Raw genomic sequence first — 27,978 nt, 5'->3', positions numbered from 1 at the left:
GTAGTGTGACTCCTGCCTTTTATATATAGCTTTCATACTGCTTTCATAGTGGAATATCCTGCTTGGTGTAGATGGACCCTCAGAGACGAGTCCCAGTAAGGCTTACTCCCAGGAAAGTGTGCATTGGACAGCAGCCTCAAACAGCTGTGGGTAATTTGAATTTGTTCAAGGACTGACAGCCTTCCCCAACCCGAGCTGTTCTCTACCACATGGCATCTTTAGCAGGGGCGGGGAGTTAGCCTTGACTGAAAATATCACCCCCCCCATCCACCCTGTACATTTGTCGAGGTTACAGAGGGAATGTTTTCTTTGAAGTCGGCTGTTATCCCAGCAAAGCTGCATTAAGTAGCACAAATTAAATATCTGTACTGCCGCATATCAGTCGTGAGTCAGGGCTGAGAAAAAGATAATGGCTTTGGGGTACAATCATGGAAGTGTGGTCAGGGGTGGGGAGAAGAAACTGAATGCTACTTCCCAAAAGCTCTTTCCTGAAATTGATTGGAATTATTATTTTTAAAACTGGCTAGGGTTCGTTTGTAAGAAAATTATAATCACTTACAAATTTCAGACCTAAACGATCTGAATTTGATCTGACACATCGCTTCTGGTCGAACACAACTGAAACTTTCTTCTTCTTCTTCATTATTCCTGGTAGCGCATTCAATTACTGAGATACTATCGTTCTGAATATTTTCCTGCCATAAAGGCTCTCCCCCTTGGGGATTTCTAGAAGAAGGCCTATCAAATGTGCCTTTCCTTATTCTGCTTCCCCCACCCCCCACCCCATCAATTTTTTGGGGAAAAAAGAAATGAAGAAAACAGGCCAAAAGAAAATGTAAGGCTGAACACAACCTGTGCATTGAATGCACAATGCAAAAGAAGCAGTATATTTATCCCTAAGGAAATGACAAATGGTAGTGAGGTTTTGGATCAAGAGGAATAGAATATTGGTCTCAAGTGTCAATGGAGTTTATTTCCATGAACAGGGCATATGGAGCAGAGTTTAGGGGGGGGGAAGGTTGTTTATTCTGCAAGGTGGAGGGAAGAACGCCATTCAAGCCATAAAGAGAGATGGCATCACCTCTTTCTACGAATCAGTCTGAACAGCCAATGTGCAGCAACAGTGAAAAAGGGGAATTTCGTTCTAGGGATTATTAGAAAAGGGACTGAAAATAAGGCAAGCAATATTGTAAAATGCCTTTATATAAATCTCTGCTACTGCCACAGGTAAAATACAGTATCCATTTCTACTCATTCCATCACAACATGGATACCGTAGAGTGAGCCTGGTCCGATGCGTTAAGGATTTACCATTACGTTTGGAATTCTTCGTGAGCTTCTGAGCATGTGCAGTCTGTATCCAATCAATGAGATTTCTGTGCCTGCTGCATAGGTCGGATTAACTTTTTCCTTACCTAATCAGGTAGTACTTCCCTCCTCACCACAACCACCGCTACTGCCCCCAAAAGGAGGTGGAGTGAGCAACATCCCTTCCACCTTCATTTTTCGTCATCCTATCATTAGGGATGGGGGAGAAATTTATTTAGTTCACATTTAAATGTGAACTTACCTAATTCCACCCTTTTTGAACCACAATGTGAATTGAAACTTCAGTTACCTTTCAAAATTCGCAATTCTCCAAATTTTGCAGTTTGAGTTCTCCAGTCAAAACATGCATACATATTGTGGATGCATTATATTAGGGTCATCACTTGCACACAATGTGTACATTAAGCAAAAATGCAAGCATTGGGAGAAATATAAACAAACGATCTTAAGCATTTGTATGACAACTTCATGTTTGGCATGAATGAAATTTAACCCTGGAGGAATTCTAAAAGTTTGAGTTGAAGTGAACGCGAGATTGGAAACACGAGAAACAGATTTGACAGATTCATTCATCCCTTCCTATCATCTCCTTTGCAGCTTTCCACCTCTGCGACAGCACCAACACTTTGAAGTGATTTCAAACTACAGCTCCCAAGATGCACATTGATAACAAAAATGTGCAAAAGCCGGTTTATATGGAACAATTCAATACAGAGTCAGAATGAGCTTTGAGGTGGAAATCATAGAATAGTAGAATAGTAGAGTTGGAAGAGGCCTATAAAGCCATCGGGTCCAACCCCCTGCTCAATAATGATTTGACACAAGGTGTAGATCTGGCCTGAGTCATACTTCGAATGGCTCCATTAAAATCAGTGGGACTTAAGTTGGTCATGGCCAACTTGGGTCTCATGGATTTCAGTGGGTCTACTCTAAGTATGACTAAATATAACTCCAACTGCTGACCTTAATCCTGCAGACACTTTATGATCCCACATAGTGCTGCTGCCAAATTTCATAATTAGTTAAAACATGTCCATTTGTAATGCTTCCTTTTGTAGTGAGCCTGGATGGATGTACTATGAATTCGCTATTAGCTTTGGAATTGAGTGTGAGCTTCGGAGCATGTGCAGTAAAGTAGTATGCAGATTCCCCCCAACTACATTTTCAGTCATCCTACCACCTACACTACCCCCCCCCAATTACTTGAACCAGTCTTGTTAGCTGTTTTCCTTGTTGCCATGGCTGCCATCACAGCATCAATCTGGCTCTGAGGAGGAGGAGGAGGAGGAGGACTCTGTTGCTCTATCATCATGCCAGGGCTCAGTAATGGTGAGGAAATATCACATGACAGAACCATGCAGGCAGGCCACATGAAAACAACCCATCAGAAAGGGGGCAGATCCCATGGTGATGCATGACATCATGCTGCACTACACACTACCAAATTGCTGCTGCCAAGATACACCTTGATATTGTGCAAGCTCAAGATTTCACATGAAAGAAGGACTCACATTCAAGCTCACATGGATGAATTTGTTACTTTCCAAATAAATAATGAATTTCAAGATTAGTTGCCCAAATCTGCAACAGGTCATATAGGTCTGCAGGTAGATCCACTGCTGCACATTGACCCTTTGAAAAGGGACCTTTTCTCCCTTTTCATGTTTATTTAACTTTATTACAAGTGTCAACTCTTTTTAAAGGAGAAAATGCTATAGAAGGCTTTGTTTATGCACTGTAAGACAAGCTAGAAAATTGCAACAATTTGCAAGTGATGGCTTTTAACATTCATGTATTCCATTATAAGGATGGGATTTGAATTCAGAGTGATCTTGATGGTGTGAGAATTGGTTGGAATGCAGTACGATGAAATTTAATAAAGACAAATTGTAAAGGGTTAGCAAAAGAAAGGGAGGGAGATCAAAGGTTTGAACAAAAGTTGGAGAATAATGGGCTAAATGAAGACAGTACACTGAGGTGATGCAGGGGAGAGATGTTAACTGTACTGTGATGCTACAGAATCATTTATTTATAGGAATATGTCCTGCAAACAAATCTTAGGTTGCACAGCATGCTCAAAACTGGTTCTACTGTGTTGACCTTATTTGGAGTGCTGTGCCCAGTTGTGGGCAAGCACACGTTGAGCTTTATCACACCAGCGTTATACTATGCAATCACTGAGAATTGCATGCAAAGGACTCAGAAGTTTCCCACCTTATAATCTGCTTTGATTGTAAAGTACTCCCATGCATCCTGTCTTAATTGTGCAATAAAGCAAAAAGATTCGCCGTATTTAGCCCCTACTTTTTGAGCATATCTTTTGAGCCGCCGCTGGGATGCAGGAGCAGGATTTTAAAGAAATGCTTACATCTGCGTAAGCTTTAAAGATAAAGACACCAAAATTGGTGCAGTAATAGATATTAGGGAGACCTTTAAGCATACCAAATTTGAATTGAATTGGGTCATCCGTTGATTTTTTTTTTTTTTTTTACATTTCCCCCCTTAAACTTACTTCCTGGTATGCAAAGGATCGCTGTCACCCGGTAGCAAAAACAACAACCACCGCGAAAGCTTAGCGCTACAGGGATAATCCTAGGGAAGCAGGTATGTGGGATGAAGATTATTAAGAAGAATGTAGACAAACTGGAACAGGTTCAAAGGGCAACGAAGATCCATTAGAACTCTGGAAAACAAGTCCTAGGAACTGCATAAGTTTAGCGAGGAGAAGAGAAGAATTTAGAAGAGAAGAGAACTCAGAAGAAGGCAGATTTGTCATCTACTGTCCCAGAGGACAGGATTAGATCTAGTGGGGTAATTTATAGAGGAGAGATTTCAATTGAACATCAGGGGGAACTTCTCAGTGGTAAGAGCAGTTGAATAATGGAACCCATTACCTAGAGGGGTGATGGTCTGTCCCTTATTGGATGTCTTCAAATAAAGTCTGGACAGCCATCAGCTGGGGATGCTCTTGGTATGGATGACCTACCCTGAGCACAGGGCTTGACTAGATGGCCTACATGACCTCACTTTGAATTATGGTTTTTCTAGAATGATTATTCTAGCTCGCAGCATCAAACAGCTGCAGGCAGAGTGTTATGGGGTGCCATCATTAATTAAACTTCTAACTTGTGTGCATCTTTTAAATGTATGTATTCATCTCCCATTGATGTCTGTGCACATATTTCAAAAGTATACATTTTTCATGTTCATTTTTCAAATCTGTGCATGCTGTCAAACATATTGTAGTGGGTCTGCAAATCACATTGGACACTCTGAGATTTATGGACGTATTTATTTATTTTATTTACTGCATTTTTATACTGCCCAATAGCCAAAGCTGTCGTGGGCTGTAGGTGCTCAAGTGTCCTCAAGGAGTCAAAATCAAGGAAAGCTCCCGGGCCAATCTACAAGGCTTTATTGCAAACAATTAACACTTCCGTAACACAAATTAGGCACCTTTACGGGAAACTCCCGCCTAGGCAACTCTATGCAACTAAGCAAGACAACTGACCATTCAATGGAAAGAAAAGGCTTTTCAAATGTCTGAAGCTTCAAGGTGGAGGAGGGAGCGTAGACGCCTTTTCACGCAACCTCTCCGGCTGTCGCTTTGGTGCTGATCTCGCTGAACGTTTTGACTTCCGGCAATTCCTAGCATCCAGTAATGTTTTGGAATGTTCACCCCTGGAAGTTGACTCCCTGTCTCCTGAGAGCCTTGAGGAGACAGACTCCGGGAGGGGCGCATCTGCAGCTGGAGGCTCTTCAGTGTGAACTTCCTCCCCCACTAGCTTGGCAACTTCTGAATCAGAATCTGATTCTGATTCTAGGAGGAGGGCTTTCTCCGCTGTGGCACCCCGGTTGTGGAATGAGCTCCCCAGAGAGGTCCGCCTGGCGCCTACACTGTACTCCTTTCGTCGCCAGCTGAAGACCTTTTTATTCACTCAGTATTTTAACACTTAATTTTAACTTAAATTTAAATTATACTGTTTTAACTCTGTATTTTAACCTTATATCAATTTTGCTGCGTGGTTTTATCCTGGTTGTGCTTTTTATATTGTATTTTGTATTTGTATTTTTAACTTGTTGGTTGTTTTATGATGATTTTAATTTTTGTGAACCGCCCAGAGAGCTTCGGCTATTGGGCGGTATAAAAATGTAATAAATAAATAAATAAATAAATAATCTGTTTCTGATGGACTCCCTGCGTCACCTGGTCCCAACCCCGGAGCAGTAGGGACATACATGACAGAAGCTACATAGACCATAGATGGTGTTTTGTTCCCTGTTTGGTCAAGGAGGTATGAACTGAGTAAATCCTGAGGTGTTATTTTGTTTGTTTGTTTTTAAAAATGAACTGAAATAATTTTCTCATATGTCTCTAGTTAGATATTTTCAAGCAGAGAAGATATGAGAACCTATCAGGGATGCTCTAAGAAGATTTCCTGCATCATCAGGAGGTGGACTAGATGCCTATTCCTGTTCCATTCAACTTTATGATTATTCGTTTATATATATATATATATATATAATTTGGTATTGATTAAGGGGCTGGAGCATCTCCCCAATGAGAGAAGGTTACTCAACTGAGATTGTTTAGCTTCGAAAAAAGGAGGCTAAGGGGAGACACGATAGAGGTGTACAAAATTATGCATGGTGTGGAGAAGGTGGATAGGGAGACACTTTTCTCCTTCTCCCATAATACTAGAACCTGGGGTCATCCCATGAAACTGATTGGTGGGAGATCCAGGACCAATAAAATCTTACTTGAAAACATTTCTTTTCTCGAAAGCTTATAATCCAGCGTGTGACGATACCAGTTTTTATTATTAGTTTTATTCTCCCCCATGCTGGTTGGCCTTTCCCCTCCCTGTTTGTTTGTTATTGTGATTTTAGAATATAAGCCATAGGGCAGGGTGTTTTGTATCCTGTTTTATTTTGTTCTGTACAGCATCATGAACGTTGATGGCGCTATATAAAGAAATTTTAATAATAATAATAATAATAATAATAATAATAATAATTCTTCACACAGCGCATAGTTAAATTATGGAACTCACTATCACAAGACGTAGTGATGGCCACCAATGGCTTTAAAATGGGGTTGGATAAATTCCTGGAGGCAAAGGCTATCAATGGCTACTAGCCCTGATGGTTGTGTGTTATCTCCAGTATTCAAGGCAGTAAGCACCAGTTGCTGGGGAACATGGGTGGGAAGGTGCTGTTTCACCATGTCCTGCTTGTTCATCCCTAGCCGATGGCTGGTTGGCCACTGTGTGAACAGAGTGCTGGACTAGGTGGACCTTTGGTCTGATCCAGCATCAGGGCACTTCTTACATTCTTATGTTCTTAATTTGGAACTCTGGGTGTCCTATGGGCCATTCCCATTCTGCAATCATGAGAATACATCAAATAAGCCTTTAATTGTTTTTGCCTTCATGACTTTCAGAGGTTTGATGTAGGATTAAGCATGCCATTAATAAAAGAAAAGTAAATCATAATAAGACCTGAGGTCCAGTTTCATCATTTCATCATGCCTACGATTTCCTATAGCAGAAGAGAGAAAACTGTGTTTAGGTGCACTCCTTTTCTTTCACAAATTTGGTGCAATTAAGCACTTTCTCAGAGCCTGTCCTGCGATTCCAGTTACATAATTGCTGCCTCTTGAGAAACCACTACAATTACTGCAAAGCTATTCTTGCCAGTCTAGATCTTCAAAAACCATTCTACGCAAAGCACAAAGGGGACTAGATGTACGTCACACTCAAATGTCCTTCAAGAATACCAAGGGGGGGGTGTAACAGAGGGCTTTATAGGATCATTCTATAATTCAAAACTTCATTATTGAAATGCCAGTCAGAGATAAATAAAATGAATGCTACTTGCATAATGTCAAAGAGAAGAATGTAGGAAGCTACCTTGTACCAGCTCAGATGATTTGTCCGTCTAACCCAGTAGAGTCTATCCTGACTGTCGGAGGTGTTTTCCAGTACTTGTGACCTGGTACTTTTGGGGGATGTATGAGATGTTCATTTCAGTTTGTTTTTGAACAGGGTTTATTCAGTTTGCACCTCCTGGACCAAATGCAGACATGAATGCCACCTGCGGTCAAAGTTCACATATTTCCAAGCTTGAAAAGGGATTTGCAGACAAATCACTTTATAAGCTCCATCACACTGGGGGTTAACATGCTCCCTACCTTGCTTCTCCGCCCGTGTTTTCCTGCCTCAAGTTACTTCCACTTTCAAAAGAGGAAGTACAGAGTGAGCACGAGGCCCATTGAGTCCGCTGTTCTAATGGTGCTGCTTCTTCTGCATACAACAGGAGAGAGCAGCGATTCTGAGTTTAAAAAACATTGGACTTAAAGAGGGGTTTTTTTGTCGCGTGAAGAAGGCCGGAAGGGGCGGAAGGTATGCAGGAGGCAGATAACATCATGTGAGGGACCTGAGCAAACTCTGTGATTGCCCAGTAATGAACATGCAATAAAACACTCATGGATGGAGCTTTCAATCTCAGTGTAAGGCTAGACAATGGGTTGCTTCCAGACTTAGTAATACTTAGAGTATACCCACTGAAATCAATTTTGAATCACTTAATCATTAGTAATTTAACTCCCATTGATTTCAAGATGTCTGCTGCTCTTAGTCTAAGTATGACTAAGTCTGGATCATATGACTGAAACATTTACTTCAAGCAGCGATGGATGAATTTATCAGTTTTGCCTTGTTTTCGTTTCTCACTTTCCAGTGTTAAGTTCAGTTCGTTTTAGTCGGAGGGTTTTTTTAAAAACAAAGTTTGCATGAAAATTCACACACATTTTTGTGCACGTTTCTCCCAATACACACTTTTTTGTAGGCAATTTTGCCTAATACGCACATTATTTGCAAGAAATTTCCCTTAATATGCAGAATTCAGAGAACTGTGCAAATTAAAGGACAACTGAACGCGGGTGGGGAAAGAAAACTAAAAAGTGTCAAAAACTAATGATGAACTTCTGATGTACTGCATGCGTGGACAATCAAATCATATTCCTTTGGAATATTGATATAGATGGGAAATTTGTCATAATCTGAATGGAAATAGTATGTTAGAGAGGGTTATATGCCCAAGACAATAAAACAACTCATACACAAGTCCTTGAATATGCAGTTGTGCAACCCAAGATGCACAATTAAAGGAAGAATTGGCTATACAAATCTGCTTATGCACATGGAACAGTTTCTATGGAAGCAATTAAATTTTCCTCACACAAGAGCTTTGCGCAAACGTTTGGAGCCTTCCCTGTCAGACAGCTTTGTTAAGAAAAATATGAAACAGTCGTGCTTCATAGCTGCAATTATGTAGCTGAAACCCAAGGACACATTCAGTCAGCTGCAATATTGATTCTTGTCATTCTTTAAGAACGTAGCTGGTAAGCAAGGAGAACGGATGATGGACCCTAACCCTTATCCTAGACTGGGCCAGTCAGTATTGTCGGAGATGCATGGACGAATTTTAGATTTAATGTTAATAGCCAACACAGGGAGGATTTGGATTGGGACTGGAGTGCTAGAAAATGAATGATGTTGTGACCATTTCCCCACAGGATATTATTCTGATTAAAATCACCCTCTGTCAGGCATTTGCCCTACGGGTGAAACTTTAAGAAGAACACAAGAACATGAGAAGTTCCATGCTGGATCAGACCAAGGGTCCATCTAGTCCAGCACTCTGTTCACACAGTGGCCAACCAGCCATCGGCCAGGGATGAATGCAGGACATGATGGAACAGCACCCACCCACCCATGTTCCCCAGCAACTGGTGCACACAGGCTTACTGCCTCGAATTCTGGAGATAGCACACAACCATCAGGGCTAGTTGCCATTGATAGCCTTTTCCTCCAGGAATTTATCCAACCCCCTTTTAAACCCATGCAAATTGGTAGCCATCACTACATCTTGTGGTAATGTAGTGGTTGTTCAACTTGTTCTGGATGGGGTTGCACTCCCCCTGAAGGAGCAGGTTCATAGCTTGGGGGTTCTCCTAGAACCACCTCTGTCACTTGAGGCCCAGGTGGCCTCGGTGGCACAGAGTGACTTCTACCAACTCCATTTGGTGGCCCAGCTATGCCCCTATCTGGACAAGGATAACCTAGCTTCAGTCGTCAATGCTCTGGTAACCTCCAAATTAGATTACTGCAATGCCCTCTACGTGGGGCAGCCTTTGAAGATGGTTTGGAAAATTTTGCGCATTTTGATTGTGCAAAATGTAGTGGCCAGTTTGATAACTGGAACCAGAAGGTTCGAACATTTAACATCGGATCTGGCCTGCCTGCATTGGCTGCCTATATGTTTCTGAGCCCAATTCAAGGTGCTGGTTTTGACCTATAAAGCCTTATGTGGCTTGGGACCACAATACCTGATGGAACGCTGCTCCCAACATGAACCTACCCGTATACTGCGCTCAACATCTAAGGTCCTCCTCTGAGTGCCTACTCCGAGGGAAGCTCGAAGGATGGCAACAAGGGAGAGGGCCTTTTCAGTGGTGGCCCCACAATTATGGAATGAACTCCCCGATGAGGCTCGCCTGGCGCCAACTTTGCTAACTTTTCAGCGCCAGGTCAAGACTTTTCTCTTCTCCCAGGCATTTAACAGCTTTTAACAATGCTAAGTTTGTTTGTTTTTTAACGGATACCATTGTTTTTATACTGTTGTTTTTTATGTTTTTGATGGTTTTAACTTTTGTATACTTTTTAAATGTTCACTGTTTAACTTTTGTAAACCACCCAGAGAGCTTCAGCTATGGGGTGGTATATAAATTAAATAAATAAATAAACTATGCGCTGTGTGAAGAAGTCCTTCCTTTTGTTTGTCCTGAATCTCCCACCAATCAGCTTCATGGGATGACCCCGTGGGGTTCTAGTATTCCGAGAGATGGATAAAAATGTCTCCCCATCCACATTCTCCACACCATGCATAATTTTGTACACCTCTATCATGTCTCCCCTTAGCCTCCTCTTCTCCAAGCTAAACAATCCCAGTTGATGTAACCTTCCCTCGTAGGGGAGATGCTCCAGCCCCTTAATCAGTTTTGTTGCTCTTTTCTGCCCTGTTTCCAGCTGTATAATATCCTTTTTTGAGTGTGGTGACCAGAACTGTACTCAGTATTCTAAGTGTGGTCGCACCACAGATTTGTGTAAGGGTGGTATGATACTGGCCGTTTTATTCTCAATTCCTTTTCTTATAATGCCTAACATGGAGTTTGCCTTCTTTATAGCGGCTGCACACTGGGTGGACATTTTCATCGAGCTGTCCACAACTTTATGGTACTTGTATGTAATCCCCAATGAAGCAAATAGCAATTCTGGCAAAGGCAGGTTTAAACCCCTTCCACTGGTACCGTGTTCATTATCTGATCCTACCCACAACTTCTATTAACCTGCCATAGATCCTGTTCACATACCTTCCACAATACATCCCGCCTGGTTTGTCCCTACATGCCCTTTTGATAGGGCACAGCACCGAGGCTGTGCGACGGTCTAGCACACAACCGTCTCACCGACACTTGACACTATCCATGCCGTAAGATGATATTTTGTGTTAAAAATAGCCCACCGCGCTCGTGGTTATGGATATGTCCAGGAAGTTTGGTCCTGAGAACAGAAGTATAAACTTACAGGAGAAGTTGTAAAGAGTGCGGAGGAGCGCTTTGATGCAGAGGGTCTAATTTTGGGTCAGGATCATTTTCAACCCTGTGCTTATAGAAAAGTTGGGAGAAGAGAACAGCTCAAACGCTGAAAACCTGCTGTTACTATACTTAAGATGTTCCTAAAGTTAGTTTTCTTTTTCTCAGAGGCGCCAGAACAGTCATCCATTTGTAAGAGTAATCATTATGTGTCCTTCCTCCCCCCACTGCCAAAAATTGCCTATATAATCCTAGTTCTCAGGAACACCTTTTCTCCCCTACCAGTTGTCTTTGTACTGAACAATATAACACCTTCTATCATATCTCATTTCTTAAGGATTGTAGTAGCCCAGCAACTACAAGTGTCTTATTGTCATCAGAGAAAAGAAAACAGCAACTTCCATGTCACCTGAGGCCAAAACATTCTTGCATTGCATCCCTTCCAATGAATAGGAAATTAGACATGGCCCATCTTTGCAACCATTACGGTTAGCAGGTTTACTTTACAGGTGAGTTATACGTAAATGAGGCTCAAAGTCAGCAGGCAGTATCCTTGGGCAGTTTCCAAAGATCCCTTGCTGCAGATCCAGTGTCCTGGGCTCCCTTTTCAAGTTATATAATGGCAGCCACTATTGTAATTCCCCACATTTCCTATTGCATCGTTTCCATCTCTTTGCCAAGAAGAGAAACCAGAGGGAAATGTCATCAACACATAAAGCACATATAACTAATAGACACACACACACACACACACACTGGATATTGGAGTTAATGTTTGGCGTCTGTCATATCCTGATCCTAACATTTTATTTTGGGTAACTATAATAATGGCTTTGTGGGTGCTCAGTGGAATAGGGCTGCCTGGTATTCATTGGAAAAGTGGTGCTATTTCTGCCAATGTTATTGTAGCTATCTTCTGGTAAGGCCAACAGAATGAAACAGGGGGCTCCCATATGGGAGAGGGGCCCCATGCCAATGGCCACCCCAAACCTGAAACCACCTTTGATGCATGTTATACTGATAATATTTAGGATGCTATCATAGGCCCATGTAGTGACACATACTGTAGTCATGAGACACCATTACTGGCTACACCAAAGGAAGGGAAGAGATGTGTATCTATGCAAAGGGTTCTAGCATTGCCCTACCTGATGACAGGTGCTAGAGACCATTGCACAAAATCAGCAAGGCTACAGCTGCATTGCATGGATGGAACTCTCTCTCTCTCATAGCTACCCTTTGACAGGTTTGGTTAGGACATGCATAGACACTCTCCTTTTCGAGTACTGAAGAAAGGAGGGTGCAATACTCTGTGTATGGAGCCCTGATGCTTACTATTTCTTGTGATATCTGAAGCATGACACTGGCACAAGAACACCAAAAGCTCTTACAGGTATGCTTCCGCCCAAGGATCTGGTATCTCATGGTACACTGCCACCAATGTATTAGATGGATAGATCATATGAGGACAACATGTTCCTTGTGATCAACTGTAATTTGCTAGAGGGAGTGGTTGCTACTATCTTAGGATGAGTTGTTCAAGTGTTCTTTGCAAAATAACTTTGAGGTCAGCAGAATTTGGTAAATTAATTTATCGAGGATTACTTCCTTGAAAATAAGGATTCTAAATCCTTATTGAGATGCCGAAGGCCTGTCTTCTACTGTGTATGGTCTCACTAAAAAGAGAAACCATAGGGAAAATATCATCAACACATAAAGCATAGCTAACTAATACACATTGCCCAGGAATTTGCAAAAATGGAAGTTTGCTTTAATGTTAGTGTTCTGTCATATCTTGATCCTAACATTTTATGCCAAAGTTGAATGTATTTCCAAAAAAAATCTCATTATGCTTGCATGAACCTCCTTTACATTGACTCCTAGTATATGCATTCTCATGATGTTTAAACTAGTGCTGAGCCTTTAGCGTTCTCATGATACTTATTCCTTCATGCACCAAGCCATTTTCATTATTGATACTTTCACATTTGAACCAATGCAACTACAAAGCCATTATGCAATGTGATCACACACACAAAAAACCCACATTTATCATTTGGGGATCTTTAGGGCAAACAACTGATTGTGTTTAATCATAGAACCAGGACTGATTTAAGTTCAAACTGGCAGTAGGATATTCCACAGATCATTGCTGGTTAATGTCAACCACACAACTACATACCCTTGAGTAGGTTTCACGTATTCATGCATGTAGACCTAGCCCAGTTAAATTCAGGAAAATACGGACTGTATGAAGGGCCATCGCTTTTGGACAAATACAGAGATAAGGCCTTAGCCACACCTAAGGTTTATCCCAGGATCATCCCGGGGTCATCCCTGTTCATGTAAATGACACACAGGGGATTCCGGGAGCAGTCAGGGTTAGTACAATAAGTATATTATGACATAAGCTGGTTCTTGTCTTTAATGTGTCAATTTCTTGCTTTTGAGAAAATGTTTTTAATTTGGAACATGGCAGAAATCGCTATTATGCACATGTATAATCTTGGTGCAGATATATCTCAACCATTAAATTTCCATTGCTTATGTCCATGGATTTTGTCCTGGCTCTCTGCAATGGAAATTAAGGACAAAAATTATACAGATCTCAAAGTGATACATCAAGCTAACTTGAGCACTATTTCTTTTTCTTGGTAGAAAGACAGGGTACAAACCAAACCAAATGAATACATAAGTGAAAGCTAGAGATGAGACAAATATCCATCCTCCATGAATTGAGGTCACACTGGTTGATACAGTGAAAATACCAACCTGAGTATAGTAATAATATTTGTGCAAGTTTCATGAGCTAAGTTAACTACAATATGTTGGCGAGTAGCTGAAGATAAGTAACTAGACAAGGCATATTATGATTCATGGATAAATAACTAGGGTTTCTCTGTCAAATTCTACTGTGGTTAAGGAGTTTAAATACGTTCACTAACCATTTGCTGCAAATGGGTTAGTAACCTAACCATGGCTTAGCATGTTGTCTGAACAGGCCCATTTTATTTTCTTACCAGAGTTTATCTTAAGAATAACCCATTTCCTTTATTCCACTAATTATCAGAAAACATATTTTAGCAGTCAGTTGTGCGAAGGCAGCAAACACCCAGGGAAAGCAGATTGTTATTATTACTGTACACAGTTTTGAGTGTTCAAAGCCTGCTGCATGTCTTTGTATGTGCCAGGGAGAGGGGAGTATGTGGAAATAAATGCAAAATCCCATGCTTAAGTCAGCAGGGAATCTCATGCACTGGGGAGACAGGCACCAACCCCAATTTTTTCAACTCCAAAGCAAAAACCAAGTGAGGTGCTGCTAGATAATTAAGGCTTTGGCTTGGCAGAGAACAGCGAGAACCCCCCAACCTATTTTATAAGCAGTTTGGAGGCCCCCAAATCAAAGCATGAAAGCAGCTAGTTTCACAGCAGTTGTGCTCTTTTTCCCCCTTATGCAATGATTGCAGTACAGTTCAAGTCAGGATATTTTTTACCATTCACATAGAGCTCTTAAATACTACTGCAATGATGCTCAGTTGTCAGACCAGAAAAGTTCATTTGGAATCAGTCTAAGGGCATAAAATAAACTCTACCATGATTCTTCAGACTTACAAACATTGGCCAGATCTACACCAAGCAAGATATTCCTCTATGAAAGCGGTATGAAAGCAGTATATAAAAGGCAGGAGCCACACTACTGTTTTATAGCGGTATTGAAGTGTACTGACAACTGTTGGGGCCAATTGACACATACCGTATACCGCTTTGACAGTGCTACATCCTGCTTGGTGTGACTCCTGTCTCTTATATACCACTTCCATACCGTTTTCATAGTGCTACATCCTGCTTGGTGTAGATCTGGCCATTGTTTAATGTGTTCAAAAGGGGTTTTCTCTGTACAAGGAAAAAGACAAACCCAGATGGTATTGGATGAATTTGCAAGGTGGACAAACCACTATGCATGTTTAGACAGGGTTAAACATGTTTAATTTTTGTGAACCGCCCAGAGAGCTCCGTCTATTGGGCGGTATAGAAATGTAATAAATAAAATAAAATAAATAAATAGTGTGGGGGGGGGGAGTCCAAACACTGGAGAATGCTGGGAGATGAAGGATGTTTTCTTTCTAAACATGTACAGGATAGGATTGTGCCTTAGACAACTATCACTGCAATCCTAGGGTCCCTGGGTGGGCATCTTAGGGGGTATAAAATTGGTTGGATCTCCCCTACCATGGGTGAAGAGAGAGGTCCGCCCTTGGAGGGAGAGATCTGGCCTTGCGTCAATATCCACTGGTATTCCTACACAGAGTAGACCCATTGAAGTAAATGGGCCTAGTTTACATAGGACTACTATTGGATACTGCACTTGGATACCACTCCGAATCCCAACAGGAATCTTTGAAGCCATTTCCAGTCTGAGTGTGATTCTTATTCTCCAACTCTGCCCTTGGTCCACACTGTGAATGCCCTGAAACTAGATATGCAGTAGACCAAACTTCGGGCATTCACACTCCCAAATTTTGTAATGTGATCATCTATGCCGTTACACCACGACATGTCAACAAGTTGAACAGAACTAGACTATACCTACAGGGACATAACTGCAAGTATTGAAAATGTGCAGCTGTGTTTATGGGAACAATTAGCAGCTTGGATATTAATACCACTTCTCTCGAGGAAAGAACATGAACATTTATTAAGAAACAAAACAAACATTCCTTAGTCCTCCTCAAAACTCTCAAGTAGAAATTCTCCAACCAGGGGTAACCAACCAGGCGTTCACATGAGGTGTATGAGGGGCGGATATGTACTACGCCTTTACTCTAGTCATTGCAATGGCACATCCCAGATGTTTCCAACACCCAAATGTGATCCCCAATCTCCAAGGTTTTCATGATTGGTAAGTGATACTAGCATTTATTCAGATGACATTTAAGTGAAATAAAACCCTAAGTTATATGTATTTAACAGAGTATTTCATGTCATCTAAAGCAGCTCGGCGCAGAAAGGTAATGAGGGCTGTCAACTGTTTCAAAGTAATTACAATCCTCATGATATAACATTACAAAATTACAATACATCTTTAGAAAATGAGAACAGAAGAATTTCACTTTTTCTCCCCGGGCCTCACCAGCAAAAAACCCCCCAACAACACCAAGAAACAAGACAGCAAAAGAGAAAAATCCATATATAATGTATTGTATGCAAATATAATATTCAAACATGTGCGTTAGATGAAAATTTTAGCGTCGCAATTCAAAAGTTGCCCCACATATTCTGTGCGCAATTTCTAATGGAATGAGCATAGCAATATTGTTTGTTTGTCTTTCTTTTCTTTTCTTTTAAAAAATACCCTTTGCAGAGTTTGCCAGTTCAATTAATTATATTATATTAAAAGAATGCACCACTTCAGACACTTGCTTGCAAAGCTTCTGCCCTAGAGCCCTTAAGACTGGGAGAGATAGAGGAAGCCTCTAATGTACTCACGGTCATTGCACAGAGTTCCACTGAAAGAGGTCATGCTACAGTCACAGCTGAATCCATCCCATTGCTGCAAGCAGACTCCCTGGTTTGCACATGAGTCCTCTTGGCATGTTGTGCTGGGCCCTAAGAAGAAAACACACAGGGGAAAAAATGAGCTGAGCCTTTTGTCTTCCAGGATGACCACATTTTCCATTGGATCACACAGGATAGGGTGACCATATGGAAAGGAGGACAGGGCTCCTGTATCTTTAACAGTTGTATTGAAAAGGGAATTTCAGCAGGTGTCATTTGTAGGCATGCGGCACCTGGTGAAATTCCCTCTTCACCGCAACAGTTAAAGCTGCAGGAGCTCTGCCTAGCCTGACCAGATACAAAAGAGGGTGGGCTCCTGCAGCTTTAACTGTTGTGATGAAGGGGGAATTTCACCAGGTGCTGCATGCCTACAAATGACATCTGCTGAAATTCCCTTTTCAATACAACTGTTAAAGATACAGGAGCACTGTCCTCCTTTCCATATGGTCACCCTAACACAGGGTAGTTGCCAACATCTCAAATTTAACGAGCAAACCAATGAAAAGAACTGATAGCAGTATTGGTCATAACTTTATGAAGAGGCAGATGGTTTTTGGTTTATAACACAGAGGGACATGAAGAGATGAGTCCATTCAGAAATAGAATGAAATAGAGAGCTAACTCAGGCAAAATGAGGGGGTGGTTGACTCAATCATTGCTAATTTCATTTCAACATCTATGATGATCTCTCTTCTACCAGGTACCGTGGAAAACAGACTATCACACTTTAAAAAATAAAAAAATAAAAATCATAAAATGAAAAGTGAGCTGGGGGAAAAATGTATTGCCATCCAAGCAATGAATTGATGAACAGCGATGTCTGTAGAAAGTTAAAGGACGTTTGGGTTGGCATATTCTGTTTTGAATATATTCTGTAGTAGTTTATTAGCAGGAATGTTGGCAAGTATCTTTTTACATGCTTTAAATTATCCCATGCAGTTTTATAGATATAGATAGATAGATAGATAGATAGATAGATAGATAGGGGAGAAATCAGCCAACTAATGCACCAGCATGCAAAAAAAAATGACGTAACACAGGAGAAACAAAGCTATTCTATTTCTAGAGATCATAAACTAGACCACTGAAAAAAGAAAAGAACTCAAAGAAGAAGAAAAAAGGCATGATCAAAGCACTAAAGCAATCACTATACAAATAGACACAAGACTGAAAGCCTTTATGCAGAATATCCTGGAAGAGGAAGGTTCCCTGCACGGTATTTTTTTTAAAAAAGGGGAGGAACAGAAACGTCTGATACGACACATCAGCACAGAGGTGGCTGATGGTTCCATGGTGCCTTATGGGTTTCAGTCTTGTTTAATATACACACGGGCTATCTACCTTGCAAATCAGCTTTCATCAATGCAACTTTGTCAGCAAAATAAAAAAAAAGCAAAATATATTCAATGTTAGTAAGCAAATATTGAAATGGCAGCAAAGACAGAAAGAACTGTTCAGAGAAAAAACGTGCATGCTGCTCTTGACGAGGAAAAGAAATTCCACGTAATGCAAATAAATTAATGCTAACAGACATAAATCTCCAGGCAAGCCAAAATGAGAATGCAGTCATTTGCCAGCATTTTCTACAAATATAATGGTTAATTGAGCTGATGACATGTAATGAAGGAAAATTAAAAGCATTTCTTTTCATAGGATAGATGCGAACACATTAACAAAGTGAATGCATGGTTTATTACTGAATCGCCATTTGTCATGTTCCGACGTACTTAGTTCAGTCATTTTCATATTATCCTCTCCCATCTTTCTCTTCTCTAAGCTAAGGTGACCATATGGAAAGGAGGACAAGGCTCCTGTATCTTTAACAGTTGTATAGAAAAGGGGATTTCAGCAGGTGTCATTTGTATGCATGCAGCACCTGGTGAAATCCCCTCTTCATCACAACAGTTAAAGCTGCAGGAGCCCTGACCTCTTCTGAATCTGGTCACACTAGTATAGCTCCTGCAGCTTTCACTGTTGTGATGAAGAGGGAGCTTCACCAGGTGCTGCATGTGTATAAACGACACCTGCTGAAATCCCCTTTTCTATACAACTTTTAAAGATATAGGAGCCCTGTCCTCCTTTCCATATGGTCATCTATCTAAGCCTTCTGTTGGAATTGATGAAATTAGGACTGAAATTGATGTCAAGAACCACATCTTGCCCTTGAGTCACAGCTGCATTGCCCTCCCCTCCCAGCCTCAGAGTTCAAATTTTACATTCTTCTTTCGATACAAATCTTATTCCATGATCCAGCATGCAGGTGCCTTGCCTGATCTCAATGAAATTGTCCATGTGGAGGCGGCTAGCACGCCAGCAGAATGCATACCCAAGTGCTCAATTTTAGGCTCATCATTTGGAAGAAGGCTGATAAGTGTGCCAGAAGGTAGGCAGCCTGTAAGGTAAGTGGGGAGGGGGTGCCGCTTAATGTGTATGTGACAAGCAACTTTATAGGGTTAAGTGAAGCCCTGTTAGCCCTTCAAATCATTTGGGCACTGCTGAGTGGGAGTTGCAATGTCATCTTCTGGCTATCCGCTATGAATCTACACCGAGAGGAGGCTAACTGCTTCTTCTGCTGGCAAAATATCACTCTCGTGTTCCCAGGCTCTGAGACCCAACAGCTCTCCAAGGAAGACTCAGCACCAATGAGTCACTTGTTGCCTCACTTCAGGGAGAACCATTGGCACTCCCTGAGATACATTCAAGGCCTCCTAGAATCATAGAATCATTGAATAGTAGAGTTGGAAAGGGCCTATAAGGCCATCAAGTCCAACCCCCGGCTCAATGTAGGAATCCACTTTAAAGCTCCCCTAACAGATGGTTGTCCACCTCCGTCTTGAAGGCCTCTAGTGTGGGAGAGGCCACAATGTCCCTTGCGAATTGGTTCCATTGTTGTACTGCTCTAAAAGTCAGGAATTTTTCCCTGATGTCCAGCCGGAAACGGGCTTCCTGTAACTTGAGCCCATTAGTCCATGTCTTGGACTCTGGGAGGATCAAGAAGAGATCCTGGCCCTCCTCTGTGTGACAATCTTTCAAGGACTTGAAGAATGCTATCATGTTTCCCCTCAGTCTTCTCTTCTCCAGGCTAAACATGCCCAGTTCTTTCAGTCTCTCCTCATACAGTTTTGTTTCCAGACCCCTTTGTTTCCAAACCTCAGGATCTGAGGATGGCTCACCCTCAGGTTCTCTTGTCCCTCATTCACACAGGAGCATGAGGCTACAGAAATTATTGTGGATGTTTTGAGGGCTACAGCTAGCATCGGGTGAGGGCTGAGCCACTGAAAGGCCTCAGTTGCCTGCAGTTCTTTGCTGGGACAACAGTTCTCCTTGGGAGGAAACACTCCATTCAGTAACCGCTGTAGTATGGTAGGCTAGGCTAAGAGTCAGCAATTGACCCAAAGTCACCCAGTGAGCTTCATTGCTGAGTGGAAACTAGAATTCAGATGTCCTGATGCTCAGTCCACCACCTGAACCACCATGCGACACTGGCTTTCAAAGGAGCAATTACTCCATTTTTTAACAACTTGGACTGGTAGATTATTTAGAATTTGGGCACGACATGCATGAACTGTATACTTTAATCCCTAGATCCAATGATTGACAGTACACACTACTCTCTGCCTCCTCTCCCATCTGCAATATATTATTTTAGACACTTTACAACATAAAGTTGAGGTGTTTGGATGTTCTACATTCATGCATTTATTTACACTTTTGTTATTCAACGTTAATCATCAAATTGAATTCAGAACTCAAGTCACAAGGATTTAAAAGTTTAAAAGATTTTAAAAGCATAACTTGGAAACAAATCAAGAAGTAAATGTGTGTGATAAAAGGTTCAACGGGTCAATTTTGATTTTCTTGGGGTTTAGGCCGGATCTACACCAAGCAGGATATAGCACTATGAAAGTGGTATGAAAGTGGTATATAAGAGGCAGGAGCCACACCAAGCAGGATATAGCGGTATGAAAGCAGAATATGGGAAGTGTCAATGGGCCCCAACAGTTGTCAGTGCACTTCAATACCGCTACAAAGCAGCAGTGTGGCTCCTGCCTTTTATATACTGCTTTCATAGTGCAATATCCTGCTTGGTGTAGATAAATTAAAACCCTGTTTTCCTCCAAAAAAAGAAAAAGAAAAAGAAAAGAAAACATGCTGATAGCGCTTGCCAATAACATATTGCCAATACTGGAGATTTGTCCCGCTGTAATGTGCCACCATATGTGGTTGGTGAGTTGCGTTCCAGCTTGGTAAATGGCAAGTTGTGCAGCTCTGGCTTATGGCAACAAAGCAAACCAACATAATACCTTTGCATCCTCCTCCTCAAGAAGAAGGCTATCAATGGCTCCTAGTCCTGACAGTTATGTGCTACCTCAAGTAGCAGAGGCAGTAAGCCTATATACACCAATTACTGGGGAACATGGGTTGGAGAATGCTGTTGCACTTGTGTCCTGCTTGTGGGTTCCTGTTTAAGTGGTTGGCCACCGTGTGGACAGAATGCTGGACTAGAAGCGCCCTTGGTCTGTTCCAGCATGATTCAAACCTACCTGAGACCCTACTATGTGCTTTAAATTCTCTTCCACATACAACCTATGCTAAAAAAAAGTGCATCTAAATTAAATTAGTTAATTTATACACTAACTACCGTCTAAGCTCCGTGATGATATAAAGTGCTGCACGGGAGCTAATTATCACAACAATTAATTAAAATACAGCACAAACAAAACGGAGACATGCAAATCAGCTTGTTGGTGGCGGGGAACAGACTCGACAAGATTACAGTCAGGAAGATAAGTTAATGTTCTCAGGTTCAATTTGCGCGTTGCGCCATCAACGTACGTTTCTCCCTCCACGGCATCCACCTTCATTAATAATGTAGAACAGGTCCAGCTTACCACTATAGCACGGCACAACGTGATGACAGCAGGTACGATTGGAAGCTGCCATCGTCGGAGTCCAAATCATCAAGACGCAGTGGGAGAGATGCTACAGGACCTCAATGCTGATGAACATGAATATTTAGTTTACATTAGAAGTTGCTCGGACAAGATTACGAAATCGGCTGTTCCATACCTTCACATCCACGTTCTATCTGTCCATTGCAAAACAGAGCATCAGAGATCAAATCCGGGAGGCGCCCATTCAGATCCACTGAGGCAAGGCAGCCTTGAAATCCTTCTTTTGCATGGACCAATTTAGGTAAGGACTTGTAGGTCTCTTTCGCTACCCCTCCAATGTACAAGTCACCTGTGTAGCCAAAGTACATCATTAGTCACGGTTGTTTTAATTGTCCACATCCATTTAATCTTTTTTTTTAAAAAAAAATACAAATAATTAACTCACATTTCCAAATAAATGTGCTCAAGGCATCTTACAATGATACAACCAGTGAAACAAAATCAGCCATAGCAAAAATGAAAGGTCAAGGTATCAATTGATTAAAAGCTCATAAAAATAAGAGAGCTTGGGGTATATGGATTGTGAACAATCTGTGCCCTCTGCTTTTCACAGATTACCAGGAGCCTTTTGTTTTGCAGGCTGCTCATTGATTGAATCTGATATATATTTTTTGCATTTCTGAATTTGCGCAAATTCGCATTTGCACATATTCACACCAGTGAAAGTGTGCAAATCCCCTCAAATACACATTTTCACACTTTAGCCTATGCAGGAAATTCAAATATTTGGGTGTTGTTGTTGTTGTCGTTGTTATTTTGCATATTTTTCTATATCTGAATTTGTGCAAAATTCTGGAAAGTTGGAAAAACAGTCTGCAACTCTGCAGAATCCACCTGACTGGGGAAAAGCTGTTTTGCTGCAGAATCCATGGCTTGGATTCATAGAAACACAAAACTCATTTGATTACATTGTAGATTCCTCCATCATTCCAAAAGACAACCTTCCACTGGCACCTGAAATCAGAAGAATAGGTGCTCAGGCATGTATTCTTCACAATGCCCTGAAATGATGCTGCCTACAGGGCTATTTGGAGAAAACAAAATGGCAGGTGGGCTGCCAAGAGAAAAGCTGTGTTGCACCATCACTGTTTGTGGTAGTGACAAAATAAACCCACACATAAAGTTAAATGAACAAAGAAAGGAAAAGACAAGAACGGATGCACAGGGGCGAATGACGAGCCCCTCTAACCCTTTGGGTGAATTCTCCCCCTCCCCAAACTTTCTGTAAAGCATGAATTAGTCCTCAGTTCCTACCCATTTTTTAAAATACTATTGCAAAAATAATTCTAAATCATTGATCCATGTAAATCATTGATACATAGTAGGGAGAGAGAATGGCGGTCTCAGCAAAACCATTCATGTGAACATGTTAACACCCTATTTAGGTAGACCGGTCCCAATTTATTACCTATCCCTATACACCAGTACTGAGAGATTAGGAGATCCAAACCTTAACTTGGGACCAAGATACTCCTGAGCATGTCAAAAGTGCAATATTACAGCTTTTGCAAAAATATGAACATCTTTTCAGTTCAAAGCCAGGAACAACTGATATGATAAGCCACACTATAGATATGGGAGACCATAAGCCCAAAAGATCGAATGCTTATAGGGTAAATGGGCCAATGCTTGAAAACATCAGAAAAGAAATTAAAGAGATGCTAGCTCTGGTGGTTATCAAGGAATCAGTTACCCTCTGGTCCTCACCAATTGTTCTTGTACCCAAACTAGATGGAGAGAGAGGAGGGGGAGTGAGAGACAGCAAAGGAGGTTTGGGCAGTTAGAAGAGTCAGTCAGCAGGCATATCTAGACAATGCCTTATCCTGGGGATCGCTGTGTGTCCACATGATGTACAGGGGATCCCGGGGGGGGGGGGGGCAGGGAGGGAAGATCCCTCCGTTTCCCAAGGATAATCGGGATGGTTTTTAGCCCGATTTCCCCTGCGATCTTTGGATCGTCCCGAGACCGCAGGAGGTGTGGGCGGCCATCCCAGTTTCGTCCCAGCTCCTCACGAGTAAATGAGAGGAGCCAGGTACTGGGCCTGGGGCACAGAGCTCTTCAGGCATTCCGTGCCCATTGGAAGTGGGGAGGGGAGCAGGGACGGGGCTTTTTAACATTATTTTTACTTTTTAATTTTCGCTGGAGTGCTCATGTGCTCCAGCTTTTCTGCCTGTAAAAAACAAACAAACAAAGAAACGGCCACCGTGATGGGCGTGATGCTCGGGATGTCGCGTGGCCCATGTGGACTGAGGGGGAGGATCTCGTGATCAGCATATCATGAGATCCTCCCCCTCCCCTCCCCTGATGTAGACATACCCAGGGTTAGGGAGTTAGTGAGGGTAGGACTGAGTGCTAACATATATCAATGCATAACTGGTTCACTCTTCCTCCTAATCTTTAGTTACGGCAGATCGATGCCACTGGATTCCGCTTGACTGCCATTACACACCAGTGCTCGAGTAATCCAGCTGACCACATGTTGGGTATAGTTTTGGCAAGGGAAGACTGGCAGGGATGTATTGCCTGTCAATTTCCAGGAAGGCATATACGCTACAACATTTTAGCCAGGATACTTGCATTCTGCTCTCTTGATTATTGGGGTAACCCTTTCAACCTTTTCTGTGGTTCTTCAACATAGGCAGAAAAATGTATGTTGACGGCAGAATGGGATCTTTCCCCCAACTGGCCCTGCTCCCATATATTGAACTGATGCTGTGCACAGATTTGTATCAATACATGGGATATTACTCCCACTCCCCATCTGTGAGTACTATTCACAATGGAATCTGGATAAGACTACTGGGTTCTACGAATTTGTGTCACAGATGTTTCTCTCAGTGGAACAAGGGGACTGTCTTCATGGTGCTGGGTTGGCGCTGCTTCCCTCCTCTGCAACCCCATGCTCTCCTTCTCCCAGGGCAGTGTCAGGTAATCCCAATGCCGAGGATGGAGTATGAGATTTCTGGGTGGCCTCCAGCTCCCTGCCCTCTTCCTAGTTGAAGGCGATCAAACACTGGTCGCCTTCCACCAGGCTCTGCTCCTGCATTGATGCTGGATCGGCCCTGGAGCGATCTCACATGGCGGAAGCCCCATGTTGATGTCGCTCCATTTGAAAAAGTTGGGGTAAACCCCTGACTCTTTCAAAATGCAGCATTACAGGGAAGCCCCACAGGGCCTGCAAACCTGTGCTTGTGTTGTGTAACCGACACGGCACAGATCCACAGCCCCTGCAGGGCTTTCACCCTGTACAGACAGCCCAAAGAAGAGCAATTATTTATTTATTTATTTATTTATTTATTTATTTATTTATTTATTTATTACATTTTATACCACCCAATAGCCAAAGCTCTATTTTGATGATTCCTATTTTGATTTTGATGATTCCTTCCCTCTCCTACAGTCTCCAGTGCTCCAGAAGGATGGGGGGGGGGACTTTCTGGAACAGCACGGGAGGTTGTGTGGGGAACTGCAAGGTGAAGGGGGGGTATGATTGAAAATCACTTCCCTCCCCATTCTGATGGCAGCCTCTGCTGGATCAATGCACATCACTGACACCAACTGGATACAACCTACTGAAGGACGCAGAATGTTCAGAGGAGGGCACCCAGGATGATCAGGGGTCTGGAAACAAAGCCCTATGAAGAGAGACTGAAAGAAATGGCCATGTTTAGCCTAGAGAAGAGAAGATTGAGGGGAGACATGAGAGCACTCTTCAAATACTTAAAAGATTTGTCACACAGAGGAGAGCCAGGATCTCTTCTTGCTCCTCCCAGACTGCAGGACATGGAACAACGGGCTCAAGTTACATGAAGTCAGATTCCGGCTGGACATCAGGAAAAACTTCCTGACTATTAGAACAGTACGACAATGGAACCAGTTACCTAGGGAGGTTGTGGGCTCTCCCACACTAGAGGCATTCAAGAGGCAGCTGGACAACCATCTGTCAAGTATGCTGTAGGGTGGATTCCTGCATTGAGCAGGGGGTTGGACTCGATGGCCTTTTAGGCCCCTTCCAACTCTACTATTTTATGATTCTATGATTCTATGACTCTTGCTGGAGTTCTTCCAGATTCTAATGAGAGCAGGCAACTCTGAAGTCTAGCCTGTACACAAAAAACATGCTCAGATCATAATGTAATTCCTTTATATTCGTGGAACCAAACATGGCTCAGTTTCAGAAAATTGAATTAGATAGAACAGTATATATGCTTACTCAGAAGCAACGTAATGAAAACCATCAATTTTCTTAATGAACTGGTTGCTGAATTGATGGTTGTCCCGAAAATATAATTCCCTTTTAGTTTCTAATCACTGTACAAAAATTTAATGTTTTAGTATGTGCCTTTATGGGGCGGGGGGTTGTGACAGACAGTGAAAAGAATGAGAAGTAGCAAAAACAGAACGACATTGCAATTATTTTCATGCTCCTACTGGGAGCATTTTGAAGTGATGGTGAAATTTACAATTCAAGCCTGTGCAGTCACACTGAGTAAAGGGAACAGGGAAGGTTTACATGAGCGTCGTCTGAGTAATTAGTAAAAGTCTATGTATGGATGTTTCCAAAATTCTCATCTGATTTTCTCCACAAATCTTGGAGTTCCAAATTCTCAATTGTGCCATTTCATTTATTTCCAAATCTTGTAGTGAATACCATGCCTACACCATTATCCATAGTTTGCAGTTCCTTCCATTCAATTGTGTCTTCCCCCCACTTTGTGTTAGCAATGCACATTATTATTATTATTATTATTTATTTATATAGTGCCACCAATGTACATGGTACTGTACAGAGTAAAACAATAAAATAGCAAAACCCTGCCGCATAGGCTTACATTCTAATAAAATCATAATAAAACAATAAGAAGGGGAAGAGAATGCACTAAACAGGCACAGGGTAGAGTACATCCATATATGGATAAAACACTGCAAGAAAGAAAGCATGGTGGGATGAACATACCGCTGTATCAAGATTATTTTTAAAAAAACACAGAAAAATCAACGTGATCATCTGTGGAATCACATCACAATAATATTTTTGCAGTGTTTCATCAATGGACTATTGGTCAGGCAGACTGGAAGATGATGTCGAGGAATGAGTGCACCATTGTGCATGCTCTGATTCCATCATTTTTGAATTTCTCCTAGTTAAATCACAACTCAGGAGGAATGGGATTGTCAGAAGTTGCCTTATACCGAGAGATAAATTTGGTCCATCTCTGACTGGCAGAAGCTTACCAAGGTTTGAGACAAGAGGTTTCCCTAGCCTACAGATGGGGGAGGCTTTAGGAGGGGGGCACAGAGAAATGGGGAAGGGGAAATAAACATGATTGGGCAAATATTCAGCCTGTGCTGCACTGCCCACTTCTGTCCAAAATAAGGAATTGCAGAGAGAACAGCCTCCATGCACCAATGCATGAGAAGGATACCCGGGCACCCTTCTAAGCATTTCTGGGTCATGTTTGACCACTCATCTGTGCAACCAGCAGACCTGCTCTTGGTGCCTACTCACCAGCTCTGTCTTCCTTTCCCTCTGCCCTTGACTTGCCTCCCTCCCCACCTTAAAAAAAAAACCCAACCCTCCACAGGAGCTGGCCTCTGCTGATCTGCTTGAAAAAGTTCCCATCCACTTCAATTCTGCAGATATCAACTGCTGCACTGCTACAGCAAGTCACTCGAATGCAGGGCTTCAAATGAAGGGTGATGGGCACTATAACAGAAGAGTGTCATCACCTCAAGCAACAGGCAAGTAAGGCTCCTGTGCCAAAAAAAGTGCTCGCCTCCAGAAAAAGGTCTCCTCAGGAGAAAGTGACTCCTCAGGAGTAAGGCTTGATTATGGCAGCTGAACTCCGGGTGGGGTCCAGCAGGCTTTGGACTTAAAATCCTTCACAGAAAATCCAGCAAATGGTGGAACAACTTGGTCTATCCAGCCTCCTAAACTGTGCCTGGGGTTGATGCCTTGTTTCGTGACCTTTTGGACTCCCTAATGACTCGGCTGAACTGTGAATTGTACCTGATTGATTTACCGTGTTTGACCTCATGCATGTTATCCTGACACTCTTATTGTTACCTGATCCTCTTGCCTGCCTGCCTGTGCTCTGACCTCTGCCTGTACTTAAACCGCCTCTGTTGTATCCTCAACCTCGTCAACTAACCACATGTAGGCTGGAATGTTTGATGACTGCATGACATCTAGAGCCTGTTGCAGCCAAAGCAGGACAAAGGCTTTTCTGGATGCATTGGACAGAGTTGTCTAACGCTGGCACAAGGCAACTTGGCTCAGATCCAGAAATAATGGTAGATCCATCTGAATAGAATCATAGAATCATAGAATAGCAGAGTTGGAAGGGGCCTACAAGGCCATCGAGTCCAACCCCCTCCTCAATGCAGGAATCCACCCTAAAGCATCCCTGACAGATGGTTGTCCAGCTGCCTCTTGAAGGCCTCTAGTGTGGGAGAGCCCACAACCTCCCTAGGTAACTG

The 27,978-nt window shown here is 42.2% G+C and overlaps 1 protein-coding gene across 23 annotated transcripts in view; it reads right to left on the bottom strand.

Moving 5' to 3' along the window:
- The window catches only part of NRXN1 (neurexin 1), a 1,218,662-nt gene that overhangs the window by 544,892 nt on the left and 645,792 nt on the right, over positions 1 to 27,978 (bottom strand). For all 23 annotated transcript variants that reach the window (XM_063123832.1, XM_063123833.1, XM_063123845.1 and 20 more), the window contains 2 exons: positions 21,614 to 21,787; positions 16,475 to 16,594 (listed from right to left, as the gene is read on the bottom strand). In XM_063123832.1, coding sequence (XP_062979902.1) covers positions 16,475 to 16,594; positions 21,614 to 21,787 — 294 coding nt within the window. The remainder of the gene's footprint in view (positions 1 to 16,474; positions 16,595 to 21,613; positions 21,788 to 27,978) is intronic.

The sequence above is a fragment of the Elgaria multicarinata genome, chromosome 4 (genome assembly GCF_023053635.1).
Source record: "Elgaria multicarinata webbii isolate HBS135686 ecotype San Diego chromosome 4, rElgMul1.1.pri, whole genome shotgun sequence".
Lineage (NCBI taxonomy): Eukaryota > Metazoa > Chordata > Lepidosauria > Squamata > Anguidae > Elgaria > Elgaria multicarinata.
The sequence above is the reverse complement of the archived record's forward strand: the minus strand, read 5'-3'. Positions and strand labels throughout refer to the sequence as shown.